Below are 11,234 nucleotides of genomic sequence, written 5' to 3' on the forward strand. Positions count from 1 at the left end.
TTTTTTCGTTTTTCTTTTCTTTGTCTCTCCTCCTCTCTCTCTCTCTCTCTCGATGCAAGCACATATTTCTGTTTTTGCGCATAGATCCCGTTACTGACGTCAGTGTCGTGTTTTTGCCGCGTTCCTGAGTAAAGCGGGCGTGGAGTAGGCAGGCCAAAGAGGAAAAGAAAAAAAGAAGAGGGGTGGTGGGGGTCGCAGCTAGCGAGGAAAGGAAGAACGAAAAGTAAAGGGGTGGGTGGGTCAGGCACAGCAGAAGATTAGGCGACAGGGGTCTTCTTTACTCACGTGCACTTTTTTTTTCTACTCTCTCCCTCTTTCTCCAAAACATACATATACACACAGGTCGCCGCAGGAAACATACGGCAGCGGCTCTCATTGATGTTAACGACGACGACGACGACGACGACGATGGCGGCCTCGCGGGCGTGCACGTGTCGGCTTCTGCTGCTCCTGCTTGTCGTTACGGCTTCCATCGTCGCCGTGCCGTCGCAGGCGCGCCTCGAGGACCTGGGCACCGACGCCCTGGAGGAAGTGGTGGAGCTGACTGGCGACGGCTTTGACGCCCACGTCTTTCCGAGCGAGGGGAAGCCGCCGTTGCGGCCGTGGTTTATTTTATTTTACGCCCCGTGGTGCGCCCACTGCAAGGTGCTCCTGCCACAGTTTGCCAACTCCAGCCGGCTGCTGCGCCAGAGCGGGGTGCCGCACGCGCGGTTCGCCGTGGTGAACGCGGTGAAGCACCGCGAGCTCGCCACCCGCTTTGACGTCCACGAGTACCCCACGTTCATTTACACGACAGGCAAGCAGGGCCGCTGGCATCGTTTCCACGGCGGCTACAGCATGGAAAACTTCGTGCAGTTTGGCGTCTACCTGCAGCGCTCTGTGGATGCGGGCTCCTTTGCCGACATCGTCTCCGACCCGCTGCAATTTCGCCAGGTGGAGACGGAGATGGCGGATGGGCGGGTGCCGATGTTCGTGTACGTGCCGGCGAAGGGCACACCGGCCGCGGGCACGCGACAGGCGGAGGCTCGCGACGCCCCGTGGAACGCCGCCGTCGACGCGGTCGCCTCGTTGGGCAACATCCGCTTCGGCGTCGTCTACGGGGATGACGTGCCGAATGACTGGGAGGCGCGCGGCAGCGCGACGTACGCCGCCGTCGTTGAGGCGGGGCGTCGCTGCAAAGGCACCGGCCCCGGCGGGGAGGTGTTTCTCGCCGCCAGCGACGCGTACCGGCGGCCGCAGTGCTACGAGGAGGGCCCGTGGCTCGTGGACCCCGGCAAGGGCGCGGGGGCCGCGCAGGGGGCGGGGGAGTACGCGCTGCACCCGGCCTTCGAGGCCTTCGTCACGCGTCACGGCTTCCGCGCCGTGGAGGAGATGACGCCGGGGCTCTTCTCGGTGATCTCCGGCCGCAACCACCACTACGTGGGCCTCGTCGTCACCGACGGCCCGCTGGCGCAGAACGACACCACGATGATGCCTGTCCTGCGGGCGGTGGTGCAGGCGCGCAACGAGGCCCGCGCCGCCGCGGCGGAGGGTCACGAGCCGCTTCGCCACATTTCGCTGGCGCACGCCGACGGCCGCTCCACCTCCGTCTGGCGCATGCGCTACCACATTGAGCCGGAGGAGCTCCCCGCGGTGGTCGTGGTTGACCCGCGGCGGGACAAGGTGTACCGCCTGCGACGCCACGCCCCCCGCTTCGAGGCCATCAAGGCGCAGCTGCCGTGGCGGCTGGGGGGCGAGCAGCAGGAGATCCTCGCCGCCTTCCTGGACGACGTCGAGAAGGGCAAGGCGACGGGGGAGAAGATGACGCTGATCGGCGACCTGGCGGAGTACGTGCTGCACCTGCCTGGGATGGAGTTCGTGTACGAGACCCTCGGCTACGAGGACGCGCTCCTGGTCACCATGGTGTTCGCCTTCGGCTTCTTCTGCTTCCTGCTCTTCCTGGCGCTCGTGGTGGAGCCAATCATGGAGAAGCGTATGGCCTCCCACGCAAAGACAGACTGAGCGAAGCGGAAGTGTGCATGCGTGTTGGCGTGTGCTGGGGGTGACTGAAGGCGGCGGGCGCGCGCGGCTCTCTGCGTGCCTGGCCGCCGTGTGTGCGGAGTAGGTAGGAAAGAAGGAAGTAAAGAGGGAAGGAAGGGAGAATAGCAGCTGCGGCGGTATGGCGGGCAAACGTAACAAGTGTCGCTTTTTCTATTTTCTCTCTTTTTTTTTTTTCGTTGGCCGCGTGTTCCCCGCCGGCGCTTGCCGCGAAGAGAAGTAATTTAATATAAATATAACGCAGCATCGAACAGAGGCGGCGGCGGCGGCGGCGGCGCTGGAGCGGGTGACGGGCACGCGCCACTGCGTGGGAGCAGAGGGGAGGCGTGAGACGCGGAAGTCCCCCGCACGTGAAGCTTCGTTTTTTTTTTTTCTTGTTTCACCTGTTTATTACTATTGTTGTTCTTTTTGCCTTCTTCCCTCCTCTTTTTTTTTGTTTTGTTCTTAACGTCCCGCCCTTCGCTTCTTTGGGGCCCCGCGGCCGCCTGCGTCCGCGTCGCGTCTCTCCGCCAACGCCGCGCGCGCTGTCGCCCCAAACACGCACACGCACGCGCCGGCCAACGGCTCCAACTCGAAAGGAAAAAATAAAGTAAAAAAAAAAAGGGACGGCCAGGGAGGCGGCGGCGCCTCTTCGCGCGTCGACTCACTTCGGACACCTTCACGGAGCTGCGGCGACCTTCGAGGTTGTTCCGCCTCCCCCCCCTTCTCGACGCATTGGCCTCGACTGCGCCGCACCCGGGAGGTCCAGCCACGCACGATTCTCCCACGCGGTCACTTGGGCATGCTGCGCCGCTCGTGGCTGCTGTTTTGCGTTCCGCCCCTCTCAGCCGTGTACGGGAGCAACTTCTCCGTCTCGGGCCGTGTCTGGCGTCGCATTAGCGAGAAGAACGCGGAGGAGGGCTTTTCCAACGACCAGCGCTTCCTGCGCCTGGCGATTGACTCCGGCGGCTGCCACGGCTACAAGTACAACTTCTCCCTCGAGGAGAACGCCGCGCTCGTGCCGGAGGAGGACGTTGTCGTCGCCGAGACGGATGTGGCGCCCGCTGGCGCGGTGGACGGGAGCGGGGCGCAGCCGCCCCCCCGCGTCGTCGTCGACAAGCACTCGCTGGCAAAGCTGCAGGCGGCCGTGATTGACTTTCACTCCGAACTCAAAGGGGCGGCCTTCGTGGTCGTCGGCAACGAGCTGGTAGACGAATCCTGCGCCTGCGCCATGTCCTTCTCGATCAAAAAGAGACAGCCGCAACGCAGCTGAGGCAAGTATCTATCCCTATATCTATCTCTTTATATATATATATGTGCCTTGTGTGCGTGCATGCGCCAGTCAGTGTGTGCCGGTGCGTGTCGTTGATTTGACACATCCACTTATTTTACTTCTCTTTTCTTCCTCCCCTTTCTGCGTGTGTGCGTGTGTGTGCGCGTGCTTCGGGCAGTGGCCGTTTCGAATGACCTGCGGTGCGGACTATGACTGCCGCCAGCTGCCGGAGGAGCAGCCGTACCGCATCATGCGGCTGAATCGTAGACCGGCCGTTGGTCCCTCCCATCAGGGGGCCTGCGGTGCCGCGGAGGAGTGCGGGGGCCCGCACACGCGGAGCAGCCGCAGCAGTGAAAGTCGATCCGCCCCGTCGCTGCAGGTGTACGTGGCGCCCGCGTCGGAGACAGACGCGCCTGCTTTTCCTTCCACACCGCCGCACGTGGGCGGCGATGCCGCCGTGCCGAGCCAGCGGCTCCACCTGCGCGGCGCAAGCACCACGCGGGCCGTCTCTTGCCACCTCGAGGGCGGCGCCGCGCTCGTCACCGACGAAGCGCGTCTTTTGTTTGCGGGGCGGGGACCGGCGCCGGGCGGCGCCTGCACGGCGATGCAGCAGCACGTGCAGCTCTTCCGCGACCCCACGGCGACGGCCACCCCGCCGTTTGGCGACACGGCATCGACGGCAGCAGCCGCCGCCGCCGCCGCAGGCCCCGCGCACTGCCGGCGGGCTCGGCTCGAGATGCTGCGCGGCAGCGGGCCGCTCTGGTGAGTGACCGGGCCGTCGCCGCGCGTGCACGCGCCACCGCCAGGCGCCCATAGAACCACCCACCGCACGGAGGCCGCGGGGGGGGGGGGGGAGAGGCGCCCTCGACGTCATTCTCTCGGCGTTGTTCCCCGCCCTGCGCCCGAAGCCGCGGCGGCGTTGCTGCACGCCTGGTCTCTTTTTCTCTTTCTCGCTCCCTCCCTTTTTCTCCTCAGTGCAAGTCAACGGAGAGGAACACACCACCTCTTTGCAGGGGAGAAAAAGAAGAAAACAAACACAGGCAAGAATTCTTCTTCTTTTCTCTCTATCGCAATCTTGCGAAGTGTGCCGGCCGCTGGGGATTGCGAGAGGGGGGGGGGCCAGACAAAAACTCTGGCCCAGGAGAGACAGGCAAATACACACACACACACACGTATATACACATAAGTACATATATACCCACACGTAGGCCTGCAATGGCGAGTAGCAGCGATCCGTTCGGGTCAACCGGGCCACCGGCGTCCCCGCCGCGCCCCGCTGGCGGGCTGCTGCAGCGCATCCTCACGCACCACTCCCGCACCACGTCGGCGAAGGACGAAGCCGCGCTGCAGCAGAGCCCCACCAACGCGGTCTCGACGGATGACGCCTCCGCGTTTGACGTGAGCGGGGGCCGTCTTTCCAAGACGTTTTCCTCCGGCTTCTTTCAGCACAAGCCCGTCAACGGGGCGAGGCTGCTGCAGCGCTTCAAGCAGATGTTGACCCCCTCACACGGCGGCCAGGGGACGCCGGACGAGGAGGCGACGCGACACGAGCCGTACCAAGACAGCTGCTCCGACGCGGCGCAGGTGGAGGAGCTGGAGGCGGCGGCGGCGGCGGCGGCGGCGGCGGGCGGCAGCAGCGACATCTTCAACGACATCACAGGCGGGATGGATGACGCCGCAGCGGCAGCAGCAGCAGCAGCAGCAGCAGCAGCGGCGGCGGAGGCGGAGAGCGGCGCTGAGGAGTACTACTACTACCAGTACACAACCGCGGACGGCGAGGTCTACGAGGTCGACCCCGCCGTGCTGGAGCGCGAGGCGGCGCAGCAGCCGCAGGGCGCCGAGGCCCACACCACGCAGCACAACGATGAGGCGGGGGCGGGCGCCGAGGAGCACCTCGGCGACCAGGTGCGCCTGAAGGGGAAGGTAGCCAAGGCCCTCGCCAGCGAGGAGGCGAAGGCGCGGAGAGAGCTGCAGGATGACTGCATGATCGTCCTGACAGACATTGGCCGCACGTACAAGGGTCTGGCGCGCGTCGCCGCGGCCGAGGCGAGGGGGTTGAAGGCGCTGCGGCACGCCATGAAGCAGCTGGAGAAGGAGGCGGTGAAGGCGGCGGGGGCGGTGGAGGCCGAGTGGAAGAAGGAGCACGGCGAGCTGCGGCGCCAGCTCCGTGCCGGGGCGGAGTCAGTGCGGCGGCACTGCAAGCGGGCGGAGCATTTCTCCTTCAGCTGAGCCGCCCACACCGCACACACACACACACACAAAAGCGAGAGATGTAAACGCTTGCAGCGCGTGCCCTGGCGCACTGCGCAGGAAAAGAAACGCACGCCGTGGTATGTACTTATGCGCGCCCATCGGCACAAATATGGCGTCGTTCCCCCTCTTCACGCCGGAACACGCCCGCGCACACCGACAAAGGCAAGGAAGCAAACAAATATTTATTATTGACGGGCAATTCCGAAGAACGGGCGCAAGATGATGGGGTTGGCAGGCCGGAAAAGAGGCGAGGCGAAGGAAACAGAGTAAGCGGTTGCGGTTTTTGTTGTTGCCGTTGTTTTCTTTTGTTCCTCTTCTTCCTCCTTTCCTCTTCTTTTGGCTGCCGGCTCCCTTGTCATCCGTCTTCCTCTCACTCCCTGCAGCTCGAACCAGGCACAGTGTGTGTTTTTTTTCTGGCTAGTTTTTACGCCTGCCCCGATGCACTCGCCCGCTGTCCGTGCCTGTTCGTGTGTGCGTGCAAGGATGTATCTTTCGCGCGCGCCGCTTTCTCCTCCTCTCTCTCTCTCGCTCTCTTTGTTTTTTTTTTTCCTTATTTCCCTTCTTTCAATACGAAATTCCTTGCTGTGCGTGGTGCCAGCGGTGGGAGGACACGCGCGTGCGTTGATGCATTAGTCTGCGCTTGTTTGTTTGTTTGTTTTGATTTAGTCGCCGTGGATGCCGGGGTGGGGGGGGAAGTTTGGTTTGCCGCCCTCCTCCTCCTCCTCCTCCTCCCCCCCGTTACCCGCCGCACGCCGACGCAGGCACAAAACCTTGTCGTATTTTGCACCTTTTTTTTTTTTTCGCCCTCCTCCCGCACGCGCTGCAGCGAGGGAGAAAAGCACCCGCAGGCGGCGCACGTGCCTTCCTGCCCGCCGGCCTCTCGTCGTGGTGATGGTCGTGGCGGCCGCCTCCTCCCCGCCGCGTGCGTGCGCCCCCCTTCCGCTGGGGCCGCAGTGTTTGTTGTTCTGCTTTGGCTTGGGGCTTTTATTTCCTCTTTTTTTTTTTTTTGCTTTTTTCTTCCTCTTCTGCTGCCCAACCGCGGCGGCGGCGGCGGCGGCGTGGGGTGTGTGATAGTCACCGCACCTCTGCGCACTCGCGAGAGCAAACCGCAGAGCAGCAAACACACACAAACGCAAAGGGAAGCCAACCGGGAGGCGGAAGCAGCAACGAGGCGGGTGCGATGTCTGTCAGCTTCTCCACACTTGTGCAGCGGGCGCGGCCGGCGTCCAACCACGCGACGACGCAGGCGCTACGGGACGTGATTGCGAAAATCCCCCCCACAAACCTCAGCACCGTCGGGAAGGGCGTGCGGGTGGCGTGCGAGGAGAACCCCCTCGCGCCCGTCGCCACCGTCGGGGTGTGGCTTGACGCGGGCACGCGCCACGAGCCGGCGCAGTACGCAGGGACGGCGCGCGTGCTGCAAAAGTGCGGGCTGCTCGGGACGACGAACCAGACGGGCCCGCAGATTGCCAAGGCGCTCGATGAGCTCGGCGGCCAACTCACTGTGCAGGTGGGCCGCGAGCAGACCCAGCTGTACATGCGGGTGGCGAGGCAGAACGCGGAGCGGGCCGTTGGGCTTCTTGCCGACGTGGTGCGAAACGCCCGCTGCACCGACGCCGACCTCCAGGCCGCGAAGCAGGCCGTGCTGCAGGAGCAGCACGAGTTTGAGCAGCGCCCGGACGACATCTGCATGGACAACCTATACCGCTGCGCCTACGATAGCACCTCCCACGGCCTTGGCACCCCGCTGTACGGCACGGAGGCCGGCGTCGCACGGGTGACGGCGGAGCAGCTCAATGCGTACCGCGCCAGCGTGCTCCACGCCAACCGCGTGGTTGTCGTTGGCAGCGGCGCTGTGGACCACACCGCCCTGGAGCGAGCGGCCAACAGCCACTTTGGCGACCTCGCCGCGGCCCCCGCAAAGGCGTCCCCTCTCCCCGAGGCGCGCTTCATCGGCGGCGAGTACAAGCTGTGGAACCTGCGCTACAAGACCGTCCACATCGCCTGGGGCTTCGAGACGTGCGGGGCGGCCTGCGAGGACTCCGTGCCGCTGGCCCTCGCGTGTGAGATTCCCGGCCCGTTCCACCGCTCGCAGCACGAGTTGGGCCAGCACGCGATGCACCGTGTGCTGAAGACGTTCTGCTCCCTCGACCACAGCACCCCGACAAACACGCACTTCAACGAGAAGTGCATCGAGGTTGCCAATCCGTTCCTGCAGCAGTACAAGGAGACGGGGCTGTGCGGCATGTACGTCGTGGGCCGTCCGGCGCAGAGTGGCCCGGGCGACGCGGGTGCCATGATTGAGGTCTTCCAGTACACCATGGCGGAGTGGTGCCGCATCTGCCAAAAAATGCTGCACCAGCACGAGCTTGAGCAGGCCAAGGTGAACCTCAAGTCGCAGCTCCTCTTCAACATGGACGGCAGCAGCAACTCCGCCGAGGACATCGGCAGGCAGGTCCTGCAGTACGGCCGTCGTATTCCGCTGACGGAGATGTACGCCCGCATCGACGACGTGACCCCGACCAACGTGCAGGAGGTGCTGCAGCACTACTTCTACAGCCGCAAGCCGGTGTACAGCTACCTTGGCTACTGCGCCAACATCCCCGGCTACGACTGGACGCAGCACTGGTCGTACAAGTACTGGTACTAGGCCCTGCCCCTCTGCGCCACGGTGCGCGTGCTGCGTCGCCCCCTCCCTCTTCCTCTCTGCGAGCGTGTGTGTGAGTGTGTGGGTGTGTCTGGCGTGCCGCGGAGGAGGAGGAGGAGGAGGGGGCGCCGCGGGGGAACAGCGCGGCGAGAGGAGGCTGGGGGCGAGGAAGAAAAGAGGTAGGAGGCGGGGGAAGGAAAAAAAGCACGAAGACAAAAAAAAAGTGAGGAAAAACAAAACAAAACAAAAACAAGGGAAACAGCTCAATAATAACAAAGCGGAGGCAAAAAGAACAGAGGGAGAGAGGTGGGTGGCGGGGCAGGGGAAGGAAAAGAAGGAACGGAGTGAGAAGTAGGAGCCCGGGCAGGATCCGGGGGGCGATGTCGTAGGCAATTGAGAGGAAACTAGTGGATCCACCTCCCCCTCCCCCCCCATCAACGCGTGCAGGGGAAGGGACTGTGTGAGTGAAATAGGGGTATATAAAGAAATTATATATATATATATATATACACATGCAAGTGCTGATGTGGACTCTGGTGGTTGCATGCATGCGTGTAGAGTTGGCACGGGCGCAGGTGGCCGAAGGAAATGGGGAATGCCACACGTGCAGCCAACGGAGCTGCCGGACAACACATTACACGCGGATACGTCACGAAAAGCAGGCTTAACGGGATTCGTCGTAGAAGTGGTCACCTGACGCGCTTTTATTGTTATTTATTTTTCTCCTTTTCTTGTAGGTGTGTCAGTTGTGGTTGTGTCTGTCGGGTTGTTTGTTTGGCTCGGTTGCTGTGTGCGTGCCGCCTGTTGGTTGTTGGTCTTCTTTTTTTTTTTTCTACGTCTGGAGTTCGTTTCCGTGAATCGCCCTCCCCCTTCGCTCATTGGAGCTCGTGCGCCCACGCCCCCCCTTTTCCCTGCGTGTGCGTGTGTTTTTCTCTCTCCCTCTCTTGCGTGTGGGGGGTGCCTGCATGCCCTCCCCCCTCCCTCCCTTCCCTTTTTTCTCGCTCGCTTCGTTCACTCCCACACAAGTGTCCGTGGGCGGGCGGTGCGGCCCCAGCACCCCCCACAAGGTAAAAAAAAACAAAGCGAGAGGAACAGAGAGCGGCAGCAGCTGCAAGGAGAAATAGAGTCCGCAAAAGGGCGTGCGTACACACACGCACATAGCTTGTTATATTTATATATTTTTATATATCGTGGCACGAGTTGCACATTTTCTGCGCCGGTTTAGGGCGCGCGCTTGCCTGTGTCTGTGCGTGTGCCTGTGCGTGTGCGTGTGCGTGCCTGTGGGGGGATGCAGTCGTTACTGCCGGTAGTGGCGTTAGTGCGGGAGAGGCCTGGATGCGAGGCTGGCGGCGGCGGCTGCGGTGACGCGGAGGATGGCTTCAGCAGCACCGCGGGCGGGGCCTGCTGGCTTTGCAGGCAACCGGCCGATTACAACCTCGACGGGGAGTACCTTCTCTGCTTCTCTTGCATGCGGCGGATGATTATTTTGTGTGTGCTTCCCCGCGTTGCCACCCCGAGGCGGCGCAGGGACGACGCCCGCCTCATTGCGGAGATCCAGAAACTTCTGAAGAGCCACAGCGTCCCGCCCGCAACGGCACCCCGGGCGAGTGAGGGGAACTTTGCACGGGAGGCGGCGAGGCAGGGCAGGGACAGCTGCGACACCGTCTCCGTGGTGGACCCGCTGCAGGCCCACGCCGTTATGTCTCGCAGCTCCGCCACGTGGCGCCGCACGCAGCAGGGCGGGGAGGCGGGAGGCTCGCGACCGCCCAACAGCGCCGCGCTCTGCGAGGACCCCTGCGGGGCGCGCCAGGTTCGCCGCGCGAGCCCCGTCGTGTGCCGCTTCTGCGGCGCAAACTGCCGTTTCGGGGAGGAGCGGGTGTCAAGGTGCAGGGGGACGAACTTTCTGCATATCCCCTGGACCTGCGACGCGTGCGGCGTCGTTAACGCAGTGGAAAGTGACAAGTGCTACGCTTGCGACGAACCCCTCGTGTGGGCCTGCCCACAGTGCACGGCGGAGCAGAGGAGTTGCCGCAGCGCCGAGGGGATGCGCTGCTGCTGCGTCTGCAATAAGTACAGCACCCCGCAGCAGGTCGTGGAGTCCTACCGTGCGATGGCGGAGCGGCGGGGCGGGGCGGAGGCGGGTCCGGGCGTGGAGTTTGGCGTCAATGACGCCGAGACGATCGCAGAGAAGAGGCGGCAGGAGGCGATTGAAGAGGCGAAGGGGCGTCTCGCAGAGCGTGTGGCGCAGCTGGGGCTTCAGCGGGTGAATGAGCAGGTGTCGGACGGCAACTGCCTCTTCCGCTGCCTGGCGAACCAGCTCTTTGGGTCCCCCGGGGACCACGCGCTGCTGCGCCGCCTCGTCGTGGATTACATGCGGCGGCGGGCCCAGGGCTACAGCGTCCTCTTCGACGGCGAGGCGGAGTGGCAGGAGTACCTGCGCGAGATGCGGCGGGACGGCGTGTGGGGGGACGAGTTGTGCCTCAACGCGGCGGCGCGGTGCTTCCGTGTGAACATTCACGTCATCACGAGCGACGCGGCGCGCTGGCACCTGGTGTTCCAGCACGAGGAGCTGAGGGGCGCGCGCTCCGCCGTGGCCTCCCTCGCGGCGCAGCCGGCGACGCCCGAGAGGAACTCCATCTGCCTCTTTCTTCTCTACATTGCGCCGGTGCACTTCAACGACGTGGTGCTCCACCCCGCGGCGGCCATTGACGTGCGGCGGTGCCTGGAAAAGTCCCTCCGCCACATGCAGAGGGACGAAGACTCGCGGCAGGACGTGGGCGAAGATGTCGCGGGGCCGCCGCCGCCGCCAGCCTCTCCCCCGCCGCACCAGAAGCGGTCCCGCTCCAAGCCATTGGGGGAGGCATGGGCCACACGCGGGGGCGGCTTAGCCTCGTCGCAGGCAAACCGCCACTAACGGCGGCTCCCCGTGACTGCAGCAGCAGCAGCAGCGGCGGCGGCGGCGGCGGGTGTGTGTGTGTGTGTGGGACGGCCGCGGCGGCGCTGCAGGCACAGACGGCAAGAGGGGCGATAGCGAATAGGGAAGCG

General features: G+C 64.0%; 6 protein-coding genes across 6 annotated transcripts, besides 20 other annotated features; all 6 read left to right on the plus strand.

The window, feature by feature from the left end:
- Positions 1–17: 17 nt before the first annotated feature.
- Positions 18–51: a microsatellite.
- Positions 52–408: 357 nt separating this feature from the next.
- Tco025E_05397 (putative protein disulfide isomerase) lies at positions 409–2,001 on the plus strand (the record flags this gene model as incomplete). The annotated part of the gene is made up of 1 exon (XM_029372296.1): positions 409–2,001. The coding sequence occupies one exon, from the start codon at positions 409–411 to the stop codon at positions 1,999–2,001; it is 1,593 nt and encodes a 530-aa protein (XP_029227932.1).
- Positions 2,002–2,102: 101 nt separating this feature from the next.
- Positions 2,103–2,140: a sequence feature (GA-rich).
- Positions 2,141–2,185: 45 nt separating this feature from the next.
- Positions 2,186–2,214: a microsatellite.
- A 78-nt stretch (positions 2,215–2,292) lies between these two features.
- Positions 2,293–2,314: a microsatellite.
- An 84-nt stretch (positions 2,315–2,398) lies between these two features.
- Positions 2,399–2,483: a microsatellite.
- Positions 2,484–2,818: 335 nt separating this feature from the next.
- Positions 2,819–3,289, plus strand: Tco025E_05398 (uncharacterized protein; the record flags this gene model as incomplete). The annotated part of the gene is made up of 1 exon (XM_029372297.1): positions 2,819–3,289. The coding sequence occupies one exon, from the start codon at positions 2,819–2,821 to the stop codon at positions 3,287–3,289; it is 471 nt and encodes a 156-aa protein (XP_029227933.1).
- Positions 3,290–3,295: 6 nt separating this feature from the next.
- Positions 3,296–3,332: a microsatellite.
- Positions 3,333–3,479: 147 nt separating this feature from the next.
- Tco025E_05399 (uncharacterized protein) lies at positions 3,480–4,055 on the plus strand (the record flags this gene model as incomplete). Its single annotated transcript, XM_029372298.1, has 1 exon — positions 3,480–4,055. The coding sequence occupies one exon, from the start codon at positions 3,480–3,482 to the stop codon at positions 4,053–4,055; it is 576 nt and encodes a 191-aa protein (XP_029227934.1).
- A 390-nt stretch (positions 4,056–4,445) lies between these two features.
- Positions 4,446–4,493: a microsatellite.
- Positions 4,494–4,504: 11 nt separating this feature from the next.
- Tco025E_05400 (uncharacterized protein) lies at positions 4,505–5,518 on the plus strand (the record flags this gene model as incomplete). Its single annotated transcript, XM_029372299.1, has 1 exon — positions 4,505–5,518. One exon carries the CDS (start codon positions 4,505–4,507, stop codon positions 5,516–5,518), a length of 1,014 nt encoding a protein of 337 aa, XP_029227935.1.
- A 6-nt stretch (positions 5,519–5,524) lies between these two features.
- Positions 5,525–5,549: a microsatellite.
- Positions 5,550–5,842: 293 nt separating this feature from the next.
- Positions 5,843–5,878: a microsatellite.
- A 168-nt stretch (positions 5,879–6,046) lies between these two features.
- Positions 6,047–6,108: a microsatellite.
- A 416-nt stretch (positions 6,109–6,524) lies between these two features.
- Positions 6,525–6,561: a microsatellite.
- A 19-nt stretch (positions 6,562–6,580) lies between these two features.
- Positions 6,581–6,601: a microsatellite.
- Positions 6,602–6,722: 121 nt separating this feature from the next.
- On the plus strand, positions 6,723–8,192 carry Tco025E_05401 (metallo-peptidase, Clan ME, Family M16; the record flags this gene model as incomplete). Its single annotated transcript, XM_029372300.1, has 1 exon — positions 6,723–8,192. The coding sequence occupies one exon, from the start codon at positions 6,723–6,725 to the stop codon at positions 8,190–8,192; it is 1,470 nt and encodes a 489-aa protein (XP_029227936.1).
- A 64-nt stretch (positions 8,193–8,256) lies between these two features.
- Positions 8,257–8,283: a microsatellite.
- A 9-nt stretch (positions 8,284–8,292) lies between these two features.
- Positions 8,293–8,387: a sequence feature (GA-rich).
- Positions 8,388–8,665: 278 nt separating this feature from the next.
- Positions 8,666–8,698: a microsatellite.
- Positions 8,699–9,157: 459 nt separating this feature from the next.
- Positions 9,158–9,181: a microsatellite.
- A 253-nt stretch (positions 9,182–9,434) lies between these two features.
- Positions 9,435–9,466: a microsatellite.
- An 11-nt stretch (positions 9,467–9,477) lies between these two features.
- Positions 9,478–11,103, plus strand: Tco025E_05402 (uncharacterized protein; the record flags this gene model as incomplete). The annotated part of the gene is made up of 1 exon (XM_029372301.1): positions 9,478–11,103. One exon carries the CDS (start codon positions 9,478–9,480, stop codon positions 11,101–11,103), a length of 1,626 nt encoding a protein of 541 aa, XP_029227937.1.
- An 18-nt stretch (positions 11,104–11,121) lies between these two features.
- Positions 11,122–11,155: a microsatellite.
- Positions 11,156–11,172: a microsatellite.
- Positions 11,173–11,189: a microsatellite.
- The last annotated feature ends 45 nt before the right edge of the window (positions 11,190–11,234 follow it).

This window comes from Trypanosoma conorhini (assembly GCF_003719485.1).
Source record: "Trypanosoma conorhini strain 025E chromosome Unknown Tco_14.4_contig_00313, whole genome shotgun sequence".
Lineage (NCBI taxonomy): Eukaryota > Euglenozoa > Kinetoplastea > Trypanosomatida > Trypanosomatidae > Trypanosoma > Trypanosoma conorhini.